Source organism: Amphiura filiformis, chromosome 9, assembly GCF_039555335.1.
Source record: "Amphiura filiformis chromosome 9, Afil_fr2py, whole genome shotgun sequence".
Lineage (NCBI taxonomy): Eukaryota > Metazoa > Echinodermata > Ophiuroidea > Amphilepidida > Amphiuridae > Amphiura > Amphiura filiformis.
This window is the reverse complement of record NC_092636.1, coordinates 47,862,871-47,889,546: the sequence shown is the minus strand read 5'-3', so window position 1 is coordinate 47,889,546 and position 26,676 is coordinate 47,862,871. Positions and strand designations below refer to the sequence as shown.

At 35.2% G+C, this 26,676-nt stretch overlaps 1 protein-coding gene across 3 annotated transcripts in view; it reads left to right on the top strand.

Moving 5' to 3' along the window:
• The first annotated feature begins 1,191 nt into the window (after window positions 1-1,191).
• The window catches only part of LOC140161075 (uncharacterized), a 32,818-nt gene continuing 7,333 nt past the window's right edge, over window positions 1,192-26,676 (top strand). For 2 of the 3 annotated variants that reach the window (XM_072184463.1, XM_072184465.1), the window contains exons 1-3: window positions 1,192-2,040; window positions 16,287-16,343; window positions 19,104-19,312. In XM_072184463.1, coding sequence (XP_072040564.1) covers window positions 1,788-2,040; window positions 16,287-16,343; window positions 19,104-19,312 — 519 coding nt within the window. In that variant the 5' untranslated portion in view covers window positions 1,192-1,787. The remainder of the gene's footprint in view (window positions 2,041-16,286; window positions 16,344-19,103; window positions 19,313-26,676) is intronic. The other variant, XM_072184464.1, reaches the window with a different exon arrangement.

The window sequence follows — 26,676 nt, the reverse complement described above, 5'->3', positions numbered from 1 at the left end:
TTAATGCTCCACGCAGAGAGTGTGAATTTCAAATACGATTACCAGAATGGGTGACTTCGTTTGAAATCTAAACTCCCTGTGTGGGAGAATAAAGTCACGTCTTCCATAAGGGGTGTATGGATTTAAACTGGACCAGCTCATTAATAATACCGTTAAATAGTAACAAAGAATACAAATTTATCATGTTTAGGAAATCGTCAATCGATTACCAAAATGGGCGACTCCATTTGAAATCTTCACCCCCTGTGTGGGAGAAGAAGTTCACGTCTTCCATAAGGGGTGTATGGATTTCAACTGGCACAACTCATTAACAACACCGTTAAATAGTAACAAAGAATACACAGTTATCATGTTTAGGAATTCGTCAATCGATTACCAAAATGGGTGACTCCATTTGAAATCTTCACCCCCTGTGTGGGAGAATAAGGTCGCGTCTTCCATAAGGGGTGTATGGATTTAAACTGGACCAGCTCATTAATAACACCGTTAAATAATAACAAAGAATACAAAGTTATCATGTTCAGGAAATCGTCGATCGATGGTATACGGGAATGGTTTCCGTCAGCTGATTCCGGAGTATAACACACTCCGGAAATTCTCGTCATCTATCAATACATCGTGTGTTCCTGTTCGTCCGTCATTGCAAAGTAAGATTTTTTTTCATCACAGTGTCGACTGCGCTTATTGAATCAAATCCCCTCACTAACTTATACTTATAAGGTAAATGATAAGCTGATATATTATCAGTTATTAGACAAATTGATTGAATTATTAATTAACTAACAAATTGATTGAATCAATTAGGCTACAAATTACTTTATAATGTTTCCAAATACAAACTGCTGATCATTTTCAAATTATCATGCTTGTAATATGCTGGTTAAAGGCTGGGAGGTGACAACATCGCAAAATTTCATTAGCATTAGAAATATTTGGCTGATTTTTTGTTCATCAATCTGATGATTTTGTAGTCACTTGCACAGTACAGGGTATACACAGTAGTATAGCATATGAGGTTGTATTATTTACCAAGCAGTGAGCGTTGAATAGACGTAAATAAATCAAGCTTTTCCCCCAAGGGAACGCACCAATCAAAACGCACATGGTAGCTACAATATAGAGTGACAATAGGTGGCGATAGGCTCACGTGACTCAGCATCGTAGTTTCACGGGTCCGCAGTACGACTCGCCCATCATAAGTGCCATGTCTTAATCACAGTGTATGATTTTCAGCCTGATTAAAACGCGCCCCTCCAATTTTCTTAAGTGTATTAAATTGTGATTACTTGCTCAACCGCGTTCAAATGCGCTAGTAGCGCTGCACACGTCGCCCGAGAGATCCGGAGGTAAAAAGCAAAGAGAGGGACGAAATTAATAAGTCGCCATATAAACAAGCTGGTCTTGTAGATGTTGATTGAAAAAGGCAAATATTCGGAGATTTGTACTCAGTTGATACCGGGACATTACTAGAATAGGTGGTGCGTCTTGTCGGTCCAATTGTGACACTTCATACCATTATAGCAGTTTGGTAAAACTAACATCCCCGACCCCAGAAGCCAACGGTGACCCGAGGGCGGATACTCATCACTGATCAACTTTAGTTCTCGTAACTTGAGTTTGTTAAACGCCAATCACAGTTCAAGACAATCGGTACAATCATCCTCTGCTAGCAAGTAATATCATCTCATTTTGAAGTTCGCAGTTCCTAATCAAAGTAGGACTCAACTTTGGTGGTAATCTTCCATATCGGCTCTATTGCCAAGACCGTATCCAAACAAGCAACAACGATGGATTATTCTCCATATTTAGGGCAAAATGCCTACGATTCATGTCTAAGTGGTGTTGAGAGTTCCGGGTTAGGAATCCAAGCATCGTATGGGGAATTTTCCACGGTTTCGTCTCAACCAAGCCAGCCATACCCATACAGCAGCCTTCGACCCTCTGTAAGCTACGGGAGTAGCAGCGGAATGGCAGGGGCATGTAATCTGGCATCTATGATGGAACACCAGCAAGTTCAGCAATGTTCTCCCTATTCCAGTGGTAAGTTAATCAGTCTTCTAGCTCTCTGTGTTTTCAAATAGTTTTATTACTCCGTCAGGCGCAGCCACTATGTTTCCTAACTTCCCGGACTCCCGCAAGCACCAAAATAGCACACCGAAAATTTCATCAGTGAGCTATATACTTAGATTGTAACACATTGATAAAATTAGCGGTGTGGGTATCGCATGCCGTGACGAGGGTAACGCCGCATGCAACTTAAACATGATTTAGTGCCCAAATTTTATAACAAAATTTCCCGCGCCACGATAATTTGATCAATTTGTGGGGTTTTGTTTTTCGAGTACTTTAGTGTCATTTATGATCGTTCATTATGTGATTTGAACGCCATAGTGATTTGATTTGCGCCAAAGTGAATTATTGGTAACTTAGTTAAGAATGTTTTGCAAATGACATTAAGCTCAATACTGTAGCTTGTTTAATTGCGCGGATTGGTGCGAAAATTGCAAATTAAAAAGCAAACTCAATAGACAGTCATGGTGGCAACTTGATTATTACTCTTAACTGCGTCTTGTATTACATCGCACGCGTTTCCATCGTCTTCGTTATCTAGTAAATCTTTTTACACATTTTAACAACATTATAATTACCGACTTTATTTCAATTTTTTTTACATCACTACGTATATATTTGTTACGTCAGTTTAACATAAGAAAAACTAATTTAGCAGATCTTAATGTAATTTATAACATTTCAATTCTACATTTTGCTGCATCTTATACAGAGTTGTGTTTATGTGTTCTTTCTTCATGTATGGCCATTCTAATAAGTTTACATGCGGTTATATGACATGTACGTTAAATAGCATTACTTTGCTTTGTATTGTATTATAAATTTCGTTTTCTTCTTCTTCTTATTATTATTTCTATTATTTGGACCATTATGACAAACATATTTAGAAATAATACTGCATTATGTCAATAAATTTGTAAGAAAATATGTTTATTATTTGTTCTATCTTTACCATTTCCTTACAAGTAGTCTTACTTCTTTAACTATATAATATTAATTTATCAGTTCTATTTACAAATTGTAGTAAATTACTATAATATACGTTGGTTCTTCATCCCTTATCCTCTGGCATTTTAGATGAAAGTTTATTAAAGCAAACCTGTGTGTATACAGGATCTATTTCCTATTCAACTTAACCAAGCTAACCAGTCAATTAATTTATCATTTCTATTATTTATCTCTGATAATATCTTTCACAAGTTGACTTTGGGCTAAAAAAAAATCTAATTATCATTATTCTATTTTGTGATCAGTCAAATTTTCTCACCACAATCTCATCATCGCTAATAGTTCACACACAATTTGTACAAATTTGTAGACATATGACTGATTTGATTTTCTCTTTGTCTATGTATAATCCGCCAATCGAAATTATTGAATATTTCCAAACAATTTGCTAGTAGGTATATACTAATACTATATAGTTGTTGGGCGCGTAACGACTGGGTATACTACTTAAACAGACTGGTACCATTGTTAGTTGTTGATGAGCCCAGCCTCACTATGAAACTAATTCACTGATTAGAGGATTAACACGCCTGGTTTTGATTTACTAAAGCATACCACCGGCTGGTCACACGGCCACGAACAGGTCCCTTAAGTCGAACCCTACCAACCCCTCCAGCACGGTCCTATAGACCAGTAAACTAATGCCTGTTCCCTCATCCCACTAAGGATAAATGCTATAATTTTCGATTGGTGTTGATTACGAGCACTTGAAAAAACTTGCCTAGTGAAAAGCAAACCCCTTAAGCACTGTTTTATTTGGTATCTTGAGAGCTTCGTTCAACACTGTAGTAGAGGAAGAGGCATTCGATCAAGCAATTAAAACATCCGCTCGCTACTTCGATTAGTGCTCTTCCGTATTAGACTCGTAAAGGTTCGACATTTTTATCTACCGCTATGCAACTCCGTCGTTGTTGCTGCTTACAACAACATCGAAATGCCTCCGCTCTATCTTCCGCCTCAATTGTTACTCAAGTTGATGACATGGTAGAGGTTTTTTTCTCTTCAATTGGATCGATGATTGTTTTGTCAGTCCTTTTGTCTCATTGATAGATGCAAAAATATTGAAAATGTCAAAAAGCCATCGAGGCGTTATGTGAATGAAGACTAGGTTTAATTCTAATAAAAATATATGGTGCGTTAAACAAGCACCGATTTGTTCATTGGAAGAATAGGTAAACTTATTGGATTCTTTAAAACCAGTTATAACTAGAGTCAACAGACGCTGATACAAGCCGCAATTTGACCCCTATAACTTGACCCCTGGGTTACGGATGGGGTCAACTGCTCTTGCATTGTGCTTAGGAGGTCATAAGAAATATTCCTGGTGAATTTCAGCTTAATCGGAACTTATACATGGATTTTGATTTTTGAAAATTTTGATTGACCTTTTGACCCCCTTAATGACCTTTGACCTCAATGAAAAAAAAAAACCTTGTGTACACCGACAAAATGCATTGTTCCAATTTTAATTAAAAATTCTAACATGTTTAGTTCTTGAGATAAAAATTCTTAAAGTTATTCAGCTAAAAACAGGAAGTGACCCCTTAATGACCTTTGACCCCCAAAATAAAAATACCATGCATACATCAGGGAACACTGATTCATGTATTATGGTTATATTACTCTGGTCTGTTTACATTTTGAGATAAAATTTTTGAATATTTCGGTTTTTGACCGGAAGTAACCCCTTAATGACCTTTGACCCCAAAACTGTAGGCATCCTAAAGACCCTGGCTAGTAGCGATGCATGTGTGCTAAAGGCGACTCTCTGCTATATAATTTGTAAAGACAGTGATTTTTTTGAATATTTTTAGCTTTCAGACCGGAAATGACCCCTTAATGACCTTTGACCTCAACTCTTTTTAGCACGGTATAAGCACTGCTACATGTTGATTCATATGCATGAGTCACATGATCATTGCATGTAATTTGTGGAAGGAGTAGCATTTTTTGTGAAATCACATTTTTTGACCATTATAGCTAGGTCAAAGGTCACAGCGAGGTCAAAGTCAAATGGAAGGTTTGGCCTAGCCCAATGGTCATTTGGGTCAACTTTGGTTGAAATCTGTCAATCCGTTGCGGAGCTACATGCAGTTGATTGCGGTTGCCAGAAGAAGAAAGAAGAAAGAAGAAGAAAGAAGAATTGAGAAGAGACAGCACAAGCCGACGTTTGACGTCGGCTTGTAAAAACAAAGATTGCCTGTTAATGTTAATGCTAGTTACATTGAAGCTGAATTCCAATGCTTGCTTGTTATATAACGCCACTGTGGGTTTAGAATTAGGAGAATAACTCACCCCACAAGTGTAGTGATTATGTTATCTAAAATCTAGTTTTCAAAAGGATTTGTGTAAATTTAAGTTAAGCTTATATGCCTAATATACAAAAATGTTTGTAAACAATTATATAGCTTCATTTGACTTTTGTTTTCAAAGCAAACGCCATTGCTATCTACTAAAGATAGCATGTTTTACAAAACAAAAACTGTTGCTATATCTACTGGACATAGCACCGTTTAAACTATATTGCTATCAACTGAAGATAGCATAGTTTACAGAACCCAAAACCTGCTGCTATCTACTGAACACAGCACCTGTTAAACGCCATTGCTATCTACTGAAGATAACACCACCTTTTACAAAGAAAAAATCACTGCTTACTCCTGCGGATAGCATATTGTTTACACAACAAACTCTATTGCTATCTACTGAAGATAGCACCCTTTTTAAGTAAACGACATTGTTATCAACTGAAGATATTACTGTTGCTGTCTACGGAAGAGAGTACCCTTTAAGCTACAAATAGAACCTTTTTACACAACATAATTATCTACAGCTATCTACTGAAGATATCATGTTTTACACAGTAAATGCCGTTGCTATCAACCGAAGATAGCATTCTTTACAGAACATAAATATTGCTATCTACTGAAGATAATACCCATTGCAACAGAGGTTATTGCTGTGCACTATACAGAACGCATCGTTTACAAAGTAAACACAATTTGACACAATATCTACTAAAAATATCAATTGTAATGCAAAATCCATTGCCTATGGTAGTGACGATATATAGACATTTTTCCAAATACACGCCATTGCTATCTGCTGAAGATAGCACTGAATGTATCACATTTTACGAGGCAAACCCCGTTGGCATATATCTCCTACATGTATCACTTTTTTAATAAGGTGAAATCTATTTCTATCTACTGGAGATAGCTTTTTATAAAAAAGCAAACTCCATTCCTATCTACTGAAGATAGCATGATTGTCAAAGTAAGTCACATGCCTTTTGCTGAAGATAACACTAGCCATTAGTTGATAACACTTCAAAAATGGTTTTGAATTGCAAGCAAATTTCACAATTAATATCATATTTTCAAATATTCTGCTTTACTGCTTCTTTATCAGGGGAGTACGTTATCAATAATAAATGTGTATGGCTGTACATTTGAATGACATTGTACAAAGAATCGTTATCTTCAGTAGATAGCACATGTTTTTGTTAATTTTAAAATCATCATTTAAAGTTTGACTATTGTTAGCATTGATTGTTCCAAAGTCAATCTAATCATTGTAATGTTACCAGTCCGATAACATTTTGTCTATAAAATTATATGTAATAATCACATCACAATAGAATGACCTTTCTATTCATTTGATTTGATTTTTGCAAAGCATCTTTTTACAAGGTAAAATATATTGCTATCTACTGAAGATAGCGTCGCTTACAAATCAAAATGCATTGCCATCTACTGAAGGTAGCATCTTTTACAAAAGCAAATTGCATTGCTATCTACTTAAAATAGCGCCTTTTACAAAAACAAAATGCATTGCTATCTACTGAAGATAGCACATTTTACAAAAACAAAATGTGTTGGTATCTACTGAAAATAGCACATTTTACAAAAACAAAATGCATTGCTGTCTACTGAAGATATCACCTTTTACAAAAACAAAATGCATTGCTGTCTACTGAAGATAGCACCTTTTACAAAAACAAAATGAATTGCTGTCTACTGAAGATAACACTTTTATTCAAACTCCAAGTACATTCGTTAGCTTCATTGTTTGTTTACAATAATACATATCACTTGTTGCTTTTAAAATCTCCCATAATACATGTTTTATTGCATTTTAAGACAATAAAACAGCATTTTCTACATTTCATAACCTTGTTGTCTTCTAAAGATCGAACTTTTCTCCCTCAAAGTTATATCTAGTAAACGGACCAAATAGGATACATCATACGAAAATAAGAAAAGTCAATACAAGTTTGGTCTTGTTTTGCAAAACCTGGTACAGGTCCGATTGCGTGATATAGAATAGTGATCAACAGGAAAAACAACTCTGGTTTCCCTGAGACACCCTTTTCACCAAATCTCAAGTATAGCATGTCGATTCATCTTCTATTCAAAGAGGACAAAAAGAGGAAAGGCTTTTCATTCAAAAACACATCAGAGAGAAGGCAACGGTCTTCAGAGAATTATGTCGGTTTTGTTGAGTCAATGTGAGTGCCGCGGTGCTACGTATAAAAAAAGATTTCTGATTTTTTTTCTTTCAGTATGTGAAAAGGAAATAATATAATAGCGAGACTTTTGGCCTTTGTCATTATTTGCACAGACGAATGTCAAATGAAGATGCTAAAAGGAGTTTTGTACAATTTACTAATTTACTACACTCACTATAGAACTGAATAATGATAATACGTATTATCATTATCGGAACAAAAGGATTACGTAAAATATATGTAATACCCGTTCAATATCCGATTATTAAACTGTCTTACATTACCAAAACATACACATCTCTTTAATTTTAAGCCAATAAAACTCGCAATAATCACAATGTGTTTTATTAATAGCTAGTCGGGGTCTTATTGTCAAGGAATGTAGCGAGCTTCAAGGCCTTTGCTCGTTATACGACTATACCGCCTAAGTAATCGCAGCTCCTCGTGGGAAATCAACGGCGTTCGTCAAGCTACTCTTTTGCCCCGCAAATTGAGCTCGCACATCAACGCGAAATATCCGAGTTGAATACAAGAAAGAGGGACGGACGTGTGTTAATAAAGAGAACACTCTAAGGATTTGATTTTATCTCTTTTCTCCTCTATTTGCTTTCTTCTTTTTTCATTCTTTCTTCCAGTTGTTTTATGACATTACGACGACGGTGCTGTACAGAGTTAAAAATAGACATGCCCAATAAAAATGCTAGATTTTTCACACGGTATAACATCCTTAACTAATATATTATAGTTTATCTTTTCCATATTTAAGCATATGTACCTTTAATATCAGTAAATTTACCATTATTAATTCCAGTTTAACACATAAAATAGGTCAATATATAACATTTTGTGATATTTATCGTGATAACCTTGCTGTTTGCATGGTCTTGACACTACATTATAATAATAATAAACCAATCATTTTTATCATTGTTTGATTACTCTTTGTCACAATGAATGGAATCAAATGTGGTTTATTACAAATGATTTCTGATTGAACTTGAAATAGTGGATTTGCAAATAGCAAATAGCATTTTCTGTGTCTCTTTAATATTAACCAGATTCCCATTAGCCCGCTGAATATATGCGTGTTTTCAAGTACATGGTCATGAAATTGATGTGCTCATTTTCAAAAAAAAAAATTCCATAAATTTCAATAAAGAACACAAATTTTACACTTTAAAAGACGAATCTAATTTCATATCACATTATACGTGTAGGTCATAATTCGTAAGGAGGCAATGTTTATCCATTCTACTTTAATCGGGATAATTTTATTGAATTAATAAGAAGCATTGATCGATTATCGTTGTAGATAAAATCATCGGCGATATCATGATTTAGAATTAGACCCAATTTTGTTATAGTTTTGATAAAAGAAAGTAATTTTATCATGGTATCCCTGGTGTTTTCACCCAGTCTATTATGCCGAGGCAACTTCATTGTTACTCTCATACTAATTCATTACAATTGGAAAATGACCAAGTAAAAAAAAAAAATGTTGAAGCCCAAAGGTATGGAGCGACAAGGCAAGATATTGTGATTCAAGACGGAGTAAGGAAGATTGCAAATATTCTAATTGCGTCGTTGAGTGAATTGCATCGAAGCCTCCGGGCGGGCTCACGCACGTCGCCATGCCAGATCATTCTTATCGTCTCAAGCCCTTTTCAAACCCTGGTGCTTTCACCGTATGGTGTGTAAAAATGCATAAAAATACATTGAACTGTGATACGTGTGTACCGATGATACATGAGTGATTTGTAAGATTTTATTTTAAAGTAGGTTGACGTACAAACGTTGTGTCATAGGGTAAATGCTCTAATGATATTATGTTAAGTTTTATGGCTGAGTTTACTAAACGACGCGACAGAAGCGATCCGATCGTTTATATATTTAGGAAATTCATGATTGTAAAAATAAATGGGCAATTGGACTATTGCAGGTGAAATCCTTACACCCCCTGTGGAAGATATGACCTTAATCTTCCACATAGGGAGTATGGGAGATTTCTTCCAAAGAGGATGTGTGGATTTCAACTGGAATAACCCTATGTTATTAATAGCGTCACAAAGAGGATTAAAGAATTAAAGTCGCTGTAAATGTTACTTTTATATGAACCTCATGATGAATCTAGGCGCACAGGAAGATTAACATATCCCAGAAATTGTACAAAATCAAGCGATTTAAGAAAAACGTAAATAGGTCTAGATATAATTATCTGAAATACGTTAGTTGTAATAGCTAAGAATTATTTAAGTTTCTTTCATTTCGCCTTTTATTATCTATCCTTAAATTATGGACTTCTATATAATGTTCAAAAGTTAAATGGACAAACTGCATTGCTTTTGCTTAAAAATAATTGAACATTTTATTAAAATTTCTGAAACAACATGTGAAAATATTTTAGCAACTGGGTTTTCAGTTCATCCGTTTAAACAGTGTTGTTTAAACTGTTAAACAATGTTTTACGCAACAAACTCCATTGCTATCTACTGAAGATAGCACTTAAAAAAATATTGAACGCCATGGTTTGACACCATCTCATGCTGCAGACCTTCACAGATTAAGTCAGAAGTGCAAAAACCTTTGCCGTTGTAATTTGTATGAAGCCTCTTTCAAAATTAACTGTTGGTTGACGCAAGATAATAATCCTCAAGATTGAGTTTGAAAAATACAATCAACCAGTGCAGCGATCCAACACGCAATCATGTTTAAACCAAATGCACATTCCAAAAAAGCAACAATCTATGTTTACGAAGTATAATAACTTTATTAGTCCTATTATATACGTATTCAAAAGCTGTTATTAATATTGTGTTTCGATGTGATTTTCAAGGGTTAAGATCAATTATTTCACGTCACAGACTGTGATTATATTTTAGATAAAATAAAAAACACTTCACGTCACAAATCGCTCAGCATTATCTGCAATTTCTCCAGCACCACTTCAACATTTCAAGAGGCTATTATACGGGTATATTGATATCATACTAACTTTAGCGACAGTTGGTAAAAATCTTGTGTTTGTCAAGCAAATACGGCAACGGGAAACTCCAAACGGGTACTTCTCCAAAAGACAAACTGAGTTCCCTATTTCGCCACCTGCTATTTTTAAGGTTTGGGCTCATGTTTTGTTTTTAAAGTCACAACGAAAAGAAAAAAAGGAAATCAATATTATTTTAGGGACAATTTGAGAGCAATTCATCCCAGCTATTGGAACCATCTGCTCGGTTTTTAACAAATCAATTTTAACAACTTATAACAATTGAGGAAGGCAAAAAGTAACATATATATGTCAATATTTTTTAAGTTAAACGCGGGCGATTGATTAACCATTTATATTGTTCTTTTTCGCACTGCTGGTGACAAAGAGGTGTATTGTGTTGTTGCGTTATTTCAATGCTGGATATTTAGTTTGGTGTTATTGTCTTAAGACTGGTATGAAATTCGGGGGTTTTTTGCTAACTAATTAAAGTGTTATTATTAAAATAAAATTCATACCTTAATTTTTTTCTGTAACTTTAGTTTCATGGTTTATAGACAAACATATACAAATTTCAAAGTTTAACTTTATGTTCATCAAAAATAAGCAACTATAAATAACTTGAATCGAAAGAACGGACCATTTTATGTAAAATTATTATTTTCCGTTTGCCAGTGACGTGAGCCTATATAACCAGTCGCGTATACTAATAAAAGGGTGGAATTTAATTTAGGCATTGTGGCTAGTCATATAATTAGATCTAGACTGATTACGGCCTGTACGACGAGAGTCTCATGTATGGGCCTTGTAAAACCTGTCTTTATTTTTCAATTTGTTATTCTGTTTTTTGTACAATTTTCTCTCGTGTTTTCATATGTGTAGTTTGCCAGAAGCAATAACTGTGCAACTTAGGTAATTTTGAGGTACTATTGTGGAAAATTATACTCTTTTAAATCATGCCTAATTTCATTTATTGTCGTTTATTTCGCACGGAGCCATCCCATTTTTTATTATCTACTCTATTGGCGTTTTGTAAAATTACATGATTATAAACACAATGGATTATTGATTTTCTATAAGTAAAATTTTACGGACAATAAAATAAATTGGCTAAAAATATCAGAGGCTTGGAATAAAAGAGGAACTTATTTGGTAATTTTATCAAGTCATTTTGCAGTCTATTCTTTCACGCTTGTTTTGGAATGCAATAATAACTATTTTATGAAAAGAAATCTACAATAAAAGGCAAATGTTTGTAGTCTGTGATATAATAAAATTATTGTTTAATAAAGAGAAAGAATTAGGTACCAATTTCCCGTCTATTATTTTATTAACTTCAAAGTACGTAATATGGAAAACATACATTGGAAACAAAAATGAACATGTCAATTTGTAGATACAAAAGCCGACTTTGTAAGAAAATTACACTGCACTGTTTGTCTCTCGGTAAAATATTGTCTAGGTATAAATATAAGAAAAGACGTTGATTGAAAAAGATGGACAAAAGTTGAATCAAGACAACAAAAACTAAGTAACAAAATGTTATATCAATTATAAGCATAGCATTATTGCATTTGAAATAAAAACTAACTTTTAGTCCACGAAGTATGTGTATTTGCTAGTGTGATGACTTTCGTGATATTTCAATTTCATGATAATTTTGATCATGTAATTCTTAATCACATATTTAATTATGAAAACATTGTACAATATATGCAGCAGTTACAAAAATCACATTTTTGAAGATATTCATTTTCACATAAAGAAAGAAACAAATAGCAGCATTTGACGCATATTTAAAAAAAAAAAAAAAAAAAGCACGAACAAAATCCACAACCAAAAGATATCTTCATTTTCAAAGATGACAGTTGACAAAAATTAAGGAAACCCCTCGCCATAAATCAAATAATCAGATTTGTTCGCAAAGTATACATTGTATACAACCAGTTAACATATAGTCCAGTCATGACACACGCTAATCATAGAAAACCATGTCAAATTTATTATTTGAACTCCCCCAGATCGCAGTATAATTTCATCATGGACTCAAGTAGCTCTAAATTTGGTTAAAGTGTGTCGGGGCGAAAATTTGATTGGGTTTTAAATCTCAACTGTATACGCGGTTAGACCGTGAATGTAATATTTAAACGAACAGAATTACAAAAGTTATGCCTTGTTTGTCCTTTTATGGGTTATATATAGTGTTATTATTATTATTTTTGTGATGATCCAACAGTAGGGAAAATTATAAAGGGAAAAGAAAATTAGAAAACATCTGATAAGTTTATAATTACTTTAAAATGGCGGGCGAAAGACGAACCGTTTAGAAAATCCGCCCCTACACCCTTCTCCATGATAATATTTCAATTCCAACACGTGTGATATAGCACCCGGCGTTGGACTGTTTACAATTAATACCTAATCACCAATTTGTTAATGGTCTTTATAACCAATATTGTAATTAAACTATACATGGATAGCTGTACTTAATGGTGATTGATCGTTGGCAAAGCAGCCAGCGACAACAACCAGATCCACGCCCTCCCGCCTTTTTCGGACAGTCTGTCTTAGTTTGGTCGCGTGTAAGTAGCTTCGCCGTGCAAGCTGCCATGCACGCGCTGGGTAAACCACGGGGATTTCTTTCGGTATACAGATCAGTGGTTGTCTGGCTCGTGCCCTGGCGGATATAATTTAAAATATACTAGTCTAGATAGCATCCTGGATGAAATAATTTCGTGAGAAATAATTTGTGGGTACAATGATGACGACCCAAAGCAAAAATATACCAGACAACTGCATAAACACTCGTGCAACCCACTCCACCCCACCCAACACCACACACATATGCCACACCCACATGACCCACTTCATATACATAATAGGCCTACACACAACACACTCAATGCATATAGGTATTGAACAGTTTTGAGCTGATGCATAATATTATAGCCGAAGTATGTTGCACTTTCAACTACCGACACTAAAGTTGACTTTCCTGATCCTGGACCTCCACACTAAATGACATGTAGGCCTACTATAGGACAGTGGTAGGCCGAACCAGCTAAACTTCAGGTTGTTTAGCAATATCTACATTCGCACATTTACACACATCCCCACCCCACATCCCCATACACACAACACACCCAATACATAGGAATTGAACAGTTACTGTTTTGAGCTGCATAAATTATGCTATTATAGCCGATGTTGCACTTTCAACTACCGACACTAAAGTTGACTTTCCAGATCCCGGACCTCCACGCTAAACGACACGTTAAGTATATAGGCTATACTATGATATTGGTAAGCCGAAACAGACAACCTTAAGCTTGTTTAGAATTATCTATATTCTCATATTTACACCCACTCCCACACACCCCACCTACACCCCCACCCTATATACATACCCATACCCCACCTTCAACATATCACATTTAAAACTTGACGACCATGACTTCTTCTGTCTTAGTACCTAAAACATCATTTAGCACGTCGCCCGACACACTTTAACCAAATTTAGAGCCACTTGATTCGGTGATGAAATTATACTGTGATCCGGGGGAGTTCAAATAATGAATTTGACATAGTTTTCTATGATCGGCTGGTGTCATGGCTGGAGTAAGCCAAGTGATTGTATACAAAGATCTATTCCTAGCGGGTAAATCAGATAACTTGATTGGGTTATATGAAGTTGAACTCGAGATTGTTTTGAGTTTATGTCATCTATACTTTACCGTACATAGCATACGCAGTCACACTTCTTAAAACCTGTACAATAGTGGAATCTAACAACTACCATCTTATAAAATCATTATTATTTTTTTTAATTGTGGGTTTTTTCCTTCAAGTATTTATATCGATAAACCATGCTTCTTGAACTGTTTGGATGCCAATCATCAACAGATATACACTTAATAAGAACAAATTAAACAAACTTCACTGCATTACTCTTCTCTGTGTGTATAATTTATATATAGATTATTTTTACCCAATCGGAGTCAACTTTAAACAAGCTCTACTCAACCAAGTATCTTTCTCTCTTTCTGTATAAAAGTAACGCCCATCATTTGACATGTCTTAAGGGCAGCGTACATATCGAAAAACGAGCTTTATCTTGGAGTAATAGTATATAATAAGAACAGGGAAAGTAAATTAAAAGTGCCCTGTAGCTGGTTTTTCAATCCTTCCGTAGACTAGCTAACATGACCGCACCATACGACCTATAAGCATTGAATTTATGTGTTCAAACTCACTAGCTCATCATATAGCTGTTTATGTCCTGAGCAAATCGCTAAGACATTCCATATGCGTTGTGCCATAGGGTAACGGGGTATATTATGCATCACACGCAGCAGAACAACCCATTGGGGAAAAGAAATTCTATCTTTCTGAGTTCTTGTAGACTTCTACGATGAAGTGTCAGGTTTTTCATTTTCCCGGGAGCACACGGCGGTGATTTAAAATGATCCACTTAAAATCACCCGCATTTAGTGTGGATGAAAGTGATAGCCCAGAATAGGTGAAATCAAAACAAATGCTCCAGGAAAATGAGGAATGATAGAAAAGTGATGATGATTACTGAATTATTTCCTTGATAAAAAAAATCCTCCCTTATGGACTTAAATTTATAAAGTATTTTGTAATTGAAAAAATTAAGCATTACACTCATAAAATACATTTGAGAATGGTATAAATCATCATGTACAATTTTAGTTATAAACCATTTAACTGCTGTATCGTATGCAAGCTCGCAAACACGGTTTATGATGTTGATTTCACTTAATTAATATAACAAGTGCTATTGTTAATATAAGTATCTAAAATTAATAATTTAAAAGTATGCTGATTATTAGTTATCACAACACGTATATATATGACACTCCGTTTAACTTAATGTTATATTACCCGAATAGTGTGGTTCGGGGTTCGATTCGCCTCAAGGGTATATACCATGCAGGGTTGGTTGCATATCTATTTCATAGGGGGGTTTTCTTCGGGGTCTATGATTTTCCTCCAGCGTCAAGAACTAAAATCTTTCATATCTGCATGCCCCATCGTCGTATCGCAGATACAATATCGCTCTCTATATACCATAAAACAGAACATTAAGCACAAACTCGTTTTGGTATATTAAATGTCGCATGCACGTTTTATGTTTCCCGATGTTGTTATATAATAATATGTTTGTCTTTTGAAATGAATGTTTAAAGCACCTCATACCTGTTAAACTAACAAGTATAGTTTGTGCATAAGTAGGGCATGTACTTAATTGATTATGCATGGGCCCGGTGCGCGGGTATCCGAAGGCTGGAAAGTCTACTTTAGAATCTGCAGGTGCAAGATTGTGTGAGTCTCTCTTTCTTTCTGCCTTTCTTTTTTTCCTTCTTTTTTTTTATTTCGTTAAGTGTCTTCTCTTTTTCTTTCTTTTCTATTTCTTTCTTCTCTATTTCTTTCTTCTCTTTTTCTTTCTTCTCTTTTTCTTTCTTTTTCCTTTCTTTCCTTCTTTGTTTGTTTGTTTATTTGTTGTTTGTTTCTTTTTTCTTTTTCCTTCTTTCTATGTTGCTTTTTCTTTTTTTTTTCCTCTCTTTTTCTTTCTTACTTACTCTGTCTCTGTGTTTGTCCTTTTGATGTGTTATGCCTCTGTGCCTATATAGACGTCTATATAATGTGTTATGTATTTTCAAAGTATAACTTTGTTCTGTTTCATTTGTTTTTCAGCTAGAAAGCATTATTCTGACGTTCTTTCCCTGTATGATGCCCAAACTCCCCAAAATGGTATATATATATTTATTGATTTACTTTCTTTATTATAAGCATGAATTCGACGTCAAATATCTAATGCATCAAATATTCGTTATTCAATCTACTTCAAGTCATCGTTATCTTCAATCGAAGATGTGTTGGACTGTTTCTGTATTGTTCTTATTTTGATTTTTTTTCCTTTGACTTATTATTATTTTTTATCATCATTATTATTATTTGTACTATTCTAATTTTTCATTGTAACCGAGGGGTACCATAGCTTTCACGCTTTGCTTTTTTATAGCATCCTCATCTCATGTTATGTTTAAGTCAAGAGGGCCGGTTTCTTGAAGCATGGCTATTTGTCAGGCTTCCTAAGCCATCAGGCTTAAGCCCAATTAGTCATATACCAATGCTTACAATTTCACACCATGGATCCACATTGGTAGGACTTGCCAACTGGCTTAGGAAACCTGACCATTAGCCAAGCTTCGAGAAATCGGGCCTACAGGGTGTATCAAAATGATTGGTACCCACTAGTTCTGGTGTTTATTGAAAAGCCTGCTTTATTCCAAATGCAATAATCAACACTACCCCTGTGGAAGATTTAGCTAAAGTCTTCCACAGAGGGAGTATGGGTTTTGAATAGAATAGACAAACTGGGCAACTTTTATTTGAAATACTCACTCCAGTTGTGGAAGATATTGGTAGAGCCTTAATACAGGGGGAGTATGTGTTTCAAAATGATTAACCCTGACCAATTGCATTTGAAAAACATACTCCCCCTGTGGAAGATATTACCAAAATCGTCCACAGGGGTAGTGTGGATTTCAACTGGAATAGCCTATACGGCTTCAAACCGTAACTGATCTTTAGAAGAGTGCATGTGATCGCAATTGTACGGATTGTATACTTGGATAAAAAATAAATAAGTGACAGATTGTTCCTCAGATTTTTTTTTTCTCATCGAACAAATTACTCCGATTGGATTTAATCATCAGTGGAGCTTGAAACACCCCTTCTATACACGTGTACCGTGAAACGGTTGCAATCGGGTGGAAGAACTCATTAACAAAAAAGGCAAAAAACATGCATTTTGTTGAGTACAATACAATATAAACTTGTGGAAAAAAGAATAGCAGCTATATAGTGAAAGCAAATAAAATCGCAATCATTTATTATCTACCCAAGGTGGGAGTTCTTGCAACATAAACATACAGGCAATTTAAGTGATTACATTTTGACCCTCTCTGGATACCACAAAATGGCATAGTTTTCACTCTAGTTTTCATCTAGTAAATGTACACATATTGTGGTCAAAAATGCACGCATGATTTGGTTGTTCGTTTTGGGAGTTGATTAAAACACCTTAGTTGAACCAAGTGGTAAAGTGTGATTAAAACAAAGATTCCCAAACGCACAAAGGCGTAACAAATGATATACATGGGAAATACAAAGAGAGGCACGTCACAATAGAAGTCTTTATTTACAACAACATAACAATTGAATCCTCCCGGTGACTTGTATCCCTTAATAGACGCTGTGTTAACTACACATATCATTTAAAAAAATACCCCCAAATAGCAGGTTTTTACATGTATACCAGCATAAAAAAGCTACTTTCAAACACGTACATTAAGGGAGCCTTGGCTTGTTCATTAGCTTATGAGCACCTTGAAACTTTGTGAACAAAAAAATGCTTAATCCCTCATCGAAAGATCACATCTTCTATCATGTATGCTACAAAGGATCAAGACCTTTCTTATATATCCATCTCAAGTCAAGCTCATGAGAGCTGATAATGTCATGAAGACAGGGTCACAGTATTTCATTTTCATCATCTAAAGTGGTACTGCCTGCTCGGTGCATGCGTCTTTTCTTCGGCTGCATTCTCACAGACAATATAAGACGCAAGAAATACTACTATATAGCATTCCAACCAACAAAGCAACCTGGGTATTATATATGGCGTTTTTGATAACAATACCATCAATAGGGCAAACTCCCTAGAAATGTTTTTAAATTTCAGTAGTCTCATTTTTTGATGGAATGTTTTGCATCATCTGATGTATTGAGGTTGCAAACTTAAGAGAGCGTATTTGGTTGTAGAGCGCGTTGTTTGTTTAATAAATCTAATGGATTTGACGGGGCATTGGGACCGCGAGATTGCGTTTCTCGCTCTATCTATCTCTTTCTCTGCTGTCTCATATATAGCGAGCTTGCATGGGATTTCATCATGACCTGTTTTTTCTTACTATTTTGATGTTATTTCAAGCTATTGTGTCTGAAGCATTCACGAATATCCTTTTTGTTGTTTATCTTACACGTTTCAATTCATTCAATAACGATAAGTAGCACTTGTAAGTAATAGCATGTAGAATAAAAATAACTTTGATTGAAAATAGCCATACAGATGTGGAATTAACTGATTCGACACTTTTTGACAAGTATGACAAGAATTGCACACTTTACATTTTGCCACACCCCACTCGGCCCACAAAAAGACAAACACCACCACACACACTATTAACCTCACAAAAAATAACACTTCACACATATGTACACCCCTCCACACCCCCACCCCACACACCCTACACATTACCACAAACGATAATAATCAATGTGTGTTTTGTTGTTATACTTTTACACAAATTGTAACTTCTCTTGTCCTATTCGTAAGTTACAAACTTAGTGAAAGTCAAAATCTATATAAATATGACAACTATTACAGGTATATAACAATTAAAAGCTAACAAAACTTTATGTTCTTTTTCTTTCTTTTTTTTTGCCCAGGTGGCGTTCCATACATGCATCGGATTCTCCACGAGGGTTCAGCATCCAATGGCTTACACGAAAAGCGAAAACAACGCAGGATTCGAACTACGTTTACTAGTGCGCAACTCAAGGAATTGGAAAAAGCATTTAGCGAAACACACTATCCAGACATCTATAAAAGAGAAGAACTGGCACTGAAGACGGATCTAACTGAAGCTAGAGTACAGGTGAGATATTGAGACCTTCTTCTTCTCCTCCTCCTCTTCATTTACTTCGTCTTTTTGTTTCCTTTTTCTTCTAATTTTTTCCCTTCATCTTCTTTTTATTGTTTTTCTTGCTCTTCATCTTCTTCTTATATTGTTTTTCCTGTTCTTCATCTTCTTCTTCTTGTTGTTCTTCGTCTGTTGCTGCTTCTTCTTTTTTCCTCCTCCTTCTTCTCCATCTTCTTCTCATTCTTTTCCACCTTCCTCTTCTTTTTAATCGTCTTCTTCATCCTCCTTCCTCTCCTTCTCTTCTGCTTGATGTTTTTCATCTTCCTCTTGCTGTTGTTTGTCTTCTTCTGTTTCATCTTCTCTTTTCTCCTCTTGGTCTTCTTTCTCTTCCTCCTCCTGCATCTTCTTCTTCTTCTTCTTCTTCTTCGTCTTCTTCATCTTCTTCTTCATCTTCTTCTTCTTCTTCGTCTTCTTCATCGTCTTCTTCATCTTCTTCTTCATCTTCGTCTTCATCATCATCTTCTTCTTCTTCTTCTTCTTCTTCATCTTCTTCTTCTTCATCATCCTCTTTTTTTCTTCTTCTTCTTCTTCTTCTTCTTCTTCTTCTTCTTCTTTCGTCTTCTTCATCTTCTTCTTCTTCTTCTTCTTCTTCTTCTTCATCTTCTTCTTCTTCTTCGTCGTCTTCTTTCATCTTCTTCTTCTTCTTCATCTTCTTCTTCTTCATCATCCTCTTTCTTCTTCTTCTTCTTCTTCTTCTTCTTCTTCTTCTTCTTCTTCATCGTCTTCTTCTTCTCCTCCTTCTTCTTCTTCAAAACATTCGATTTTATCTTCAAAACTTCTGGTTTTCTTACGTTATGGTTGTCATCTTCAGTAGATAGCATACTTTATTTCATGTTAATCAATAATTGTGTAATGACAGTTCATAATTACTTCTAACACATGTCGAATCAATTATAGCCCAGTCTAAAAATAAAACTCATACACTCATGAATATTTTACAATTACTTCCAATTCGAATTCAATGCACTACCCTACCATTTGCAAAACAAAGCAAAAAAAAAAAAAAAAAAAGGGAATTAATACGGACGCAATGAATTTGTGCATCTCAAACATTTTTTATATTGTTTTTAATAAAAAAGAATAGGAATTCTCCACGTAATAAATTTTCTCACGATTTCGACACGACTTTTTGATCTTGAAATACAATGCAATTTCATTCGTTTCTCTTTATTGTGTGCAATCAAGCAGCCCAATGTAGAATGCCAATTAACAAATTGAGTCGATCTCATTTTCTTAAACGAGTCTTCAGTATTAAAAACCTGTTCATCTCTTATTGAGACGAGCCTTTGATTTGTTGTAGTTTCCCAACGCTTAAGACAAGTGTCTGTTTCCCTCTGGTCACCAAAGGCTTTTGAAAACAAGAAATGAGGCGTGAAAATGACTGGGCGTCACGCGTTGACAACTCCGTGGGACTGTGCAAAAGCTCGCCGTGTGAGATCTTACTAAAACATATCGTTTTAATGTCTTTTTGTAACAATTTAATCGTCAAGTTAATCAAGCGATGCGTGCATTTTATTCAGCGCAATGTTGTCGCCCATCTGGTATTATGTTTGCAACCATCGGCACGTTATGTTAAGTAATAATGAATGATATAATAAAATAATAAAAACGATTTAGATAATTAGTAAAATTAATTTGATTTAATCGGTTACAAAAGTAAAAATGTCAAATTGAAATTCTGTTTATATTATTGATTAATTGTGTTATTTGAAAGGTCAAACATAGAACATAATGATCACCACAGCATTCATTTATATGGGTGTTTCTTGTTTATTTATTTATTTGTTAGTTTGTTATATAAATTATGTGTTTATTTGCTGTTGTTTTTTGTTTTTATTCGCAAAACATTGTAATTTACTCACCCTCTCCACGCGAGTGCATGTATACTGCAGACGACGACAAGTTCCAAATTTTCTTTAAATATTCAAAATTATCAAAATGGGGCATTTGATTGACCATAATTATTTGGAATATTAAAAGCATGAAAAATACATTAAAATTAGTACAAGCAAGCCATGTATTGGTTCAGTGGTTCTTGAGATAGCTTAATATTTTAAGAAAATATCTGAAAACTTGGACTTCTTGTTGAAGCCTATGGCGAACACGGTAAATCGCACTTATTTTATTCTTTCAATTAAATCGCACTTATTTTATTCTTTTCATCGAATAATTTGACGACTTTAATTGTCTTTATACTCAAGTGATACGGTACTCAACTGTTTTACGAGTGCTTCACGCCTCAGCACTTGACCTCAAGATATAATCCTCACGTTGTACAATAATTATTGTAAGAGCACTTCATATACGGGGGAAATCATTTCTGAAGACGTATTGAGGCAGAATTGTAATTATATGCTATAATTTAATCATCCTTCACCAACCGTTTTGAAAGGATTTACGTTGATAATTCATAGCTGAATATAGTATCAAAAAGCTTTACAAATGTTTAGAAATCGACATTAAAAATTATCAAAAATTATCTTTAATATCTTGAAGTGATGTTTTTCAGTTATACCAAGAAGCACACCTTTCGGGGAGATTTTTAATCGTGGTATTACTAACATCTCTGTTAATGTAAAATTAGGTGATTTTGACAATTTATGTATAGAAATTTAAAATTAACATGATTTTGTTCAACAAATTACATGGTAAATTAATTTACCCACCAATATCCTGGTGGTAACGTATTGATGTCAGGTGTAAGCAGGTATCATGCTTGCTAAGACACGTCTTGTGTGACAAATATGAGCGGAACATATAGAATTCTCCTCGGAGAACATTTTTTATGAAGGCGAATTAATTAAAAGTAGTCTATCTACATTTATCCTACAGATGATAACTCATCAATTCTAATTTACACTTTTGTCACGATTACCACATACACTCACCCCACCCCCACAAACAAACGACACCCAACCCCTTCGCGAACACATCCTTTCCACAAACACCCACCACCACATACGATTAACTGACTGTGCAAAATTATGTGCAATGTAAGCTTATTGTTACCTGGACTACCACTGAAAACGATTTTGTCCACCTAACAAACAAACAAAATAAAATGAAGCACATGGGTTTTTTCTAGTATATTATTTTGCCGTTTTATAACGCAATACGATTTTACCACATTCCCAGTGTTTCCGGGTTCCAATGACTAAAACGATCATATGGGGTTTAGTATCATATACTGCGCCAATAAAGTATTCTTACACTTGGAAAAATAATCACAATTTCCAAACTGAACAATATTGGGGTAAATTAATTTTTTAATAGATGCACCATCTAATCCTGCACATTATGACACCACATTGAATCCAATGTGACTTCAAGAAGCAAAGTTACAAGCATTTGATTAGACGAAGTTATTTTAAAAGTGACAAACTGGCCTATTCAAAACTCCACAGACTAGACATCTGGTTTGAGAGTGGTGAATGGCAAATTTATGCGTTTGGCTTAAATTTAAAACAAAAGGAACAAAAGAAAACTGAAAAAAAAAAAAAAGAACTGACAAATAACAGAGAAGTAAAAACTGAAATAAAAACTGCTTTAAATAACCCTTCATTGAAGAAACTGTGTCGTCTCTTTGTTGCGCTTGTTGGAATCTTTTTACGCCTTGTATAGACCAGTTTGTCACTTTTAAAACAGGACCTTTGTCTATTCAATTGCTTGTAACTTTACTTCCTGGGGTCATATTGGATTCAGTGAGGTGTCATAATGTGCAAGATTAGATAGTGCATCTATTAAAAAAACAAATTTACCCCAATATTGTTCAGTTTTGAAATTGTGATTTATTTTTCCAAGTGTAAGGATACTTTATTGGCGCAGTATATTACTTGATGCTACACAACGCAATGCGGTTTTACCACTTTCCGGGTTCCCAATGACTACAATGATTGCATGATTGTGTTGAATGTGCAATGTTATCTTACCGTTACATGGACTGCCTTGGAGAATATAATTCAGTGTGACCTGATAAACAAAATAGATGATAAATAAAATAAATTGTATGTGTTTTTGTGAGATGATGATTTGTTGCGACAACGATGATGATGATGATGGCCGTGATGACGATGATGGTGATGCTGACAATGATGATTATTATGGTGATGATGACGATAGTGACGATGATGATGATGATTATGATGGTGATGACGACGACGATGATGATGATGCTGCTGTTGATGATGATGCTGCTGCTGCTGCTGCTGATGATGATGATGAAGTTGATGATGATAAAGATGATGATAATGATATTAAAACAACAACACAAATAACAATAATTAAAAAAATTACGACAAAGGTAATTCTACAGAGAACATGTCAGAGTATAACCCAGCTGATATCTCATTGATATTTAGAAAGACAAGAGGGAACAAAATTGAAAAGGTTACAAAGAAATGTGAAAGCCTTCCCCACTGCATTATGAGTGACAGCCAAGAGATTTGTGACACGACCCTATGACTAAACCAAACCAAAATGTACGCATTGGGCAATATATGGAGGGATATCAAGTATAGCAAAGCTTTAGCTCGCCTTCTTCAATCGATAAAGCCTCATCTTGTCCGGCCTGTCATATTGTGCATCGATATAGGCCTACAAATTGAATTATATTCTCCCGTCGACCTCCCAAACGTGTCATTCGTGTGCCAAGCAGTCTTCAAGTTGATACATGAAGAAATTGCTGGTGTATAGTTGTGCCGCAGGTCTGGCCGTGACATGGCGGCTGCAGCTGTACCATATGCCTACAATTAAACTGACCCGAAATAGGATTTGACTATTTTATTTTACTTTTGAGTTGTCACTTCACGCGCGATCATTGACGAAAGGGCTACTTGGGGATGTAAAGAATGAGGGATGAACGAGTAAAAATAGAAGAGATAAAAAGATTGATGGATGAAAAATATTATAAAGTAGCAAACCTAGGCATAAATTTTTTACATTAACGCCGGTATGTATATAATATGAATGAATGACTGCAGGCAATTTATGTAAATAAGCGAATGAATATGTAAATTAATTAATGAACGAACAACTGAATTAAACATCCAAACACCCATCTATTAGACTTGTTTCAAGTCCTTTGGCGTCCATAGTTAGATAATGTAAAATTCATGGAAGCTTTGCCACAAAAATTTCTGTTTCAAAAGTTATTCTTTAGAAATAATTATTTAGCATCATAACTTTGTAAAAATTTATTTGACATTTGAATTGTTGAGGCCAGATAGTGGACTTTCTTATCTTACTTTACTCCAGGCATACTGTGCACTGCAGGGGTAGTGTTTGAGCAAAATGCCACCACGCCCACCCCACAAGGCACACTTCCTCCCTAGCTCATGTTGCGTCCTACACAAAAATCTGACCTGACTAAAAAGTTTAGAGAGTCCAGTATATGATAGGCCTACTTCTACCACTGATTATACATGGATCCAATGAAGAGCATGAATAGAGAAAAAGTAAGGAGGAAGCCTTGATCAAGGCTACCCATCTATATATTCGGCATATGACAATTCGAGGATTGATAGCCAGAAAGCCTCAACCCACAATCACCTGTTCCCACAAAATGAGCATAAAGTCGCCGGGGCACTATAGAAGATACAGTCCATTAATCATGACAAAATTCAATAGACACCAAAAGACATTGTGGAGGAAATGTTTAATTTTGAAGACCAACACAAAGAGCCAACTTTATGCTCATTTTGTGAGAGTTGGTCACAGTGAGTTGCGGCTTTCTGGTTCTGAACCCTCGAATTGTTTGCAATCAACTGTAATTTGACAATTCTCGTCTTAAATTTAAATTAAAGGAGACAGACTAATTTGCAAGGGAAATTAATCGGTAACTGGTAAAACAAAAGCAATTGGATTACTTTATCACAAGCACAAAATACACAATTCAAAGACTAATTTTCGTACAAGTAGCCTGCACTGTAAAAAAATGTGTCTTAGTAATATAGTGTTGCAGTTACACATGTCTACGTACATTTTAAACAATAGAAATGATAAATGGCCTAGGAAATATCATCACATGTCTTGTCTAAAATAAATCTAAGACATGTCCTATGAGGACGGTTTGCGATACTTTCCCTGCAAGACACAAAATTATGTCTCTGCGCCAGACATCTCCAAATTTAAGACACAAAGACATGTCTCTACGCAAGTCTGCATGCCAGACATAATCTATATCTACGTATTATGTAAGACGTGTCAATCGACGCCAGCTTTGATAGATACACGTTTTACTGTTGTGTCTACTGGATGGGCATGTCATACCAGAAGACATGTCTCAATTAGGGGCCACAACATAATTTTTTCAGGGGCAATCACAAATTTTGCATTTTTTGTCCAAAATAGTGGGACTTTTCGGTGATATTTTTTGCTCTGACTACGGGTGCAATCATGGTCAAGCCCAAGTTTTGGGGACAATGTTCCGACTCTTGGTGCCGTCACTGCAAATTGGACATGGTGTGTCGCAGAGGTGTGTCATGTAACGTCGTTTGTATGTTTTATCTTGTTAAAACATATCTATTTTTCAAGCACTGTTGCCAAAAGCTTGCTAAAATACCATTATTTATAGTGTATAGGGTAACGACCTATAGGGAGACACCGTGTATATTATGCATGTCACTCTCGCCTTGTTCATGACTATAATAACGACATGCTCGACACAGTGGCATAATGCATTTTTGTATGCTCTTCATGACTAATAAAAGGAAGCAATTTAATTTTAAAATAGACGCGAGACACGTGCTGTTTTGACAATCATGGTATACAAAATGAGATAGGGAAATATAAAATAGCCATTAACTATAAATACGAATTTGGCTATTACAGTTAGAATTAACACCCCTTTGCAAGACATGACGCTGTCGTCCACACAGGGGGTGTGAGTTTCAAAGGGGGTTACCTGAATGGGTGACTCCATTCCAAAATGGTTCTTGGCTGTCCTGTATAAGATCCCTCAAGAAAAAAGGGTTCTTTAAAATTGAAAGAACATGATGGTTCCTTCTGACCTTTCCAGAACCCTTTTCAGGTCTAAAATGGTTCTTTCTAACCTTTCCAGAACCCTTTTCTGTTCTTTGTAGAACCATTTAAGGTTCCACATATAGGAGAGCTCGAAAACCATTTTAGGTTCTACTTAGAACCGTTTTTTAAATCTACCATACACCCCTGAATGTCTTTCATAAGGATACGGATTTCAACTGGAATAGCTATTTGTCATTAAAATGACTGAACGACTGAAGGTTAGAAACGTCGGGTCAAAAGTATTTCCGTATAAAGCCTTTACATGTACAATTGGTCAGCTTTTATGTAATTTAATACAA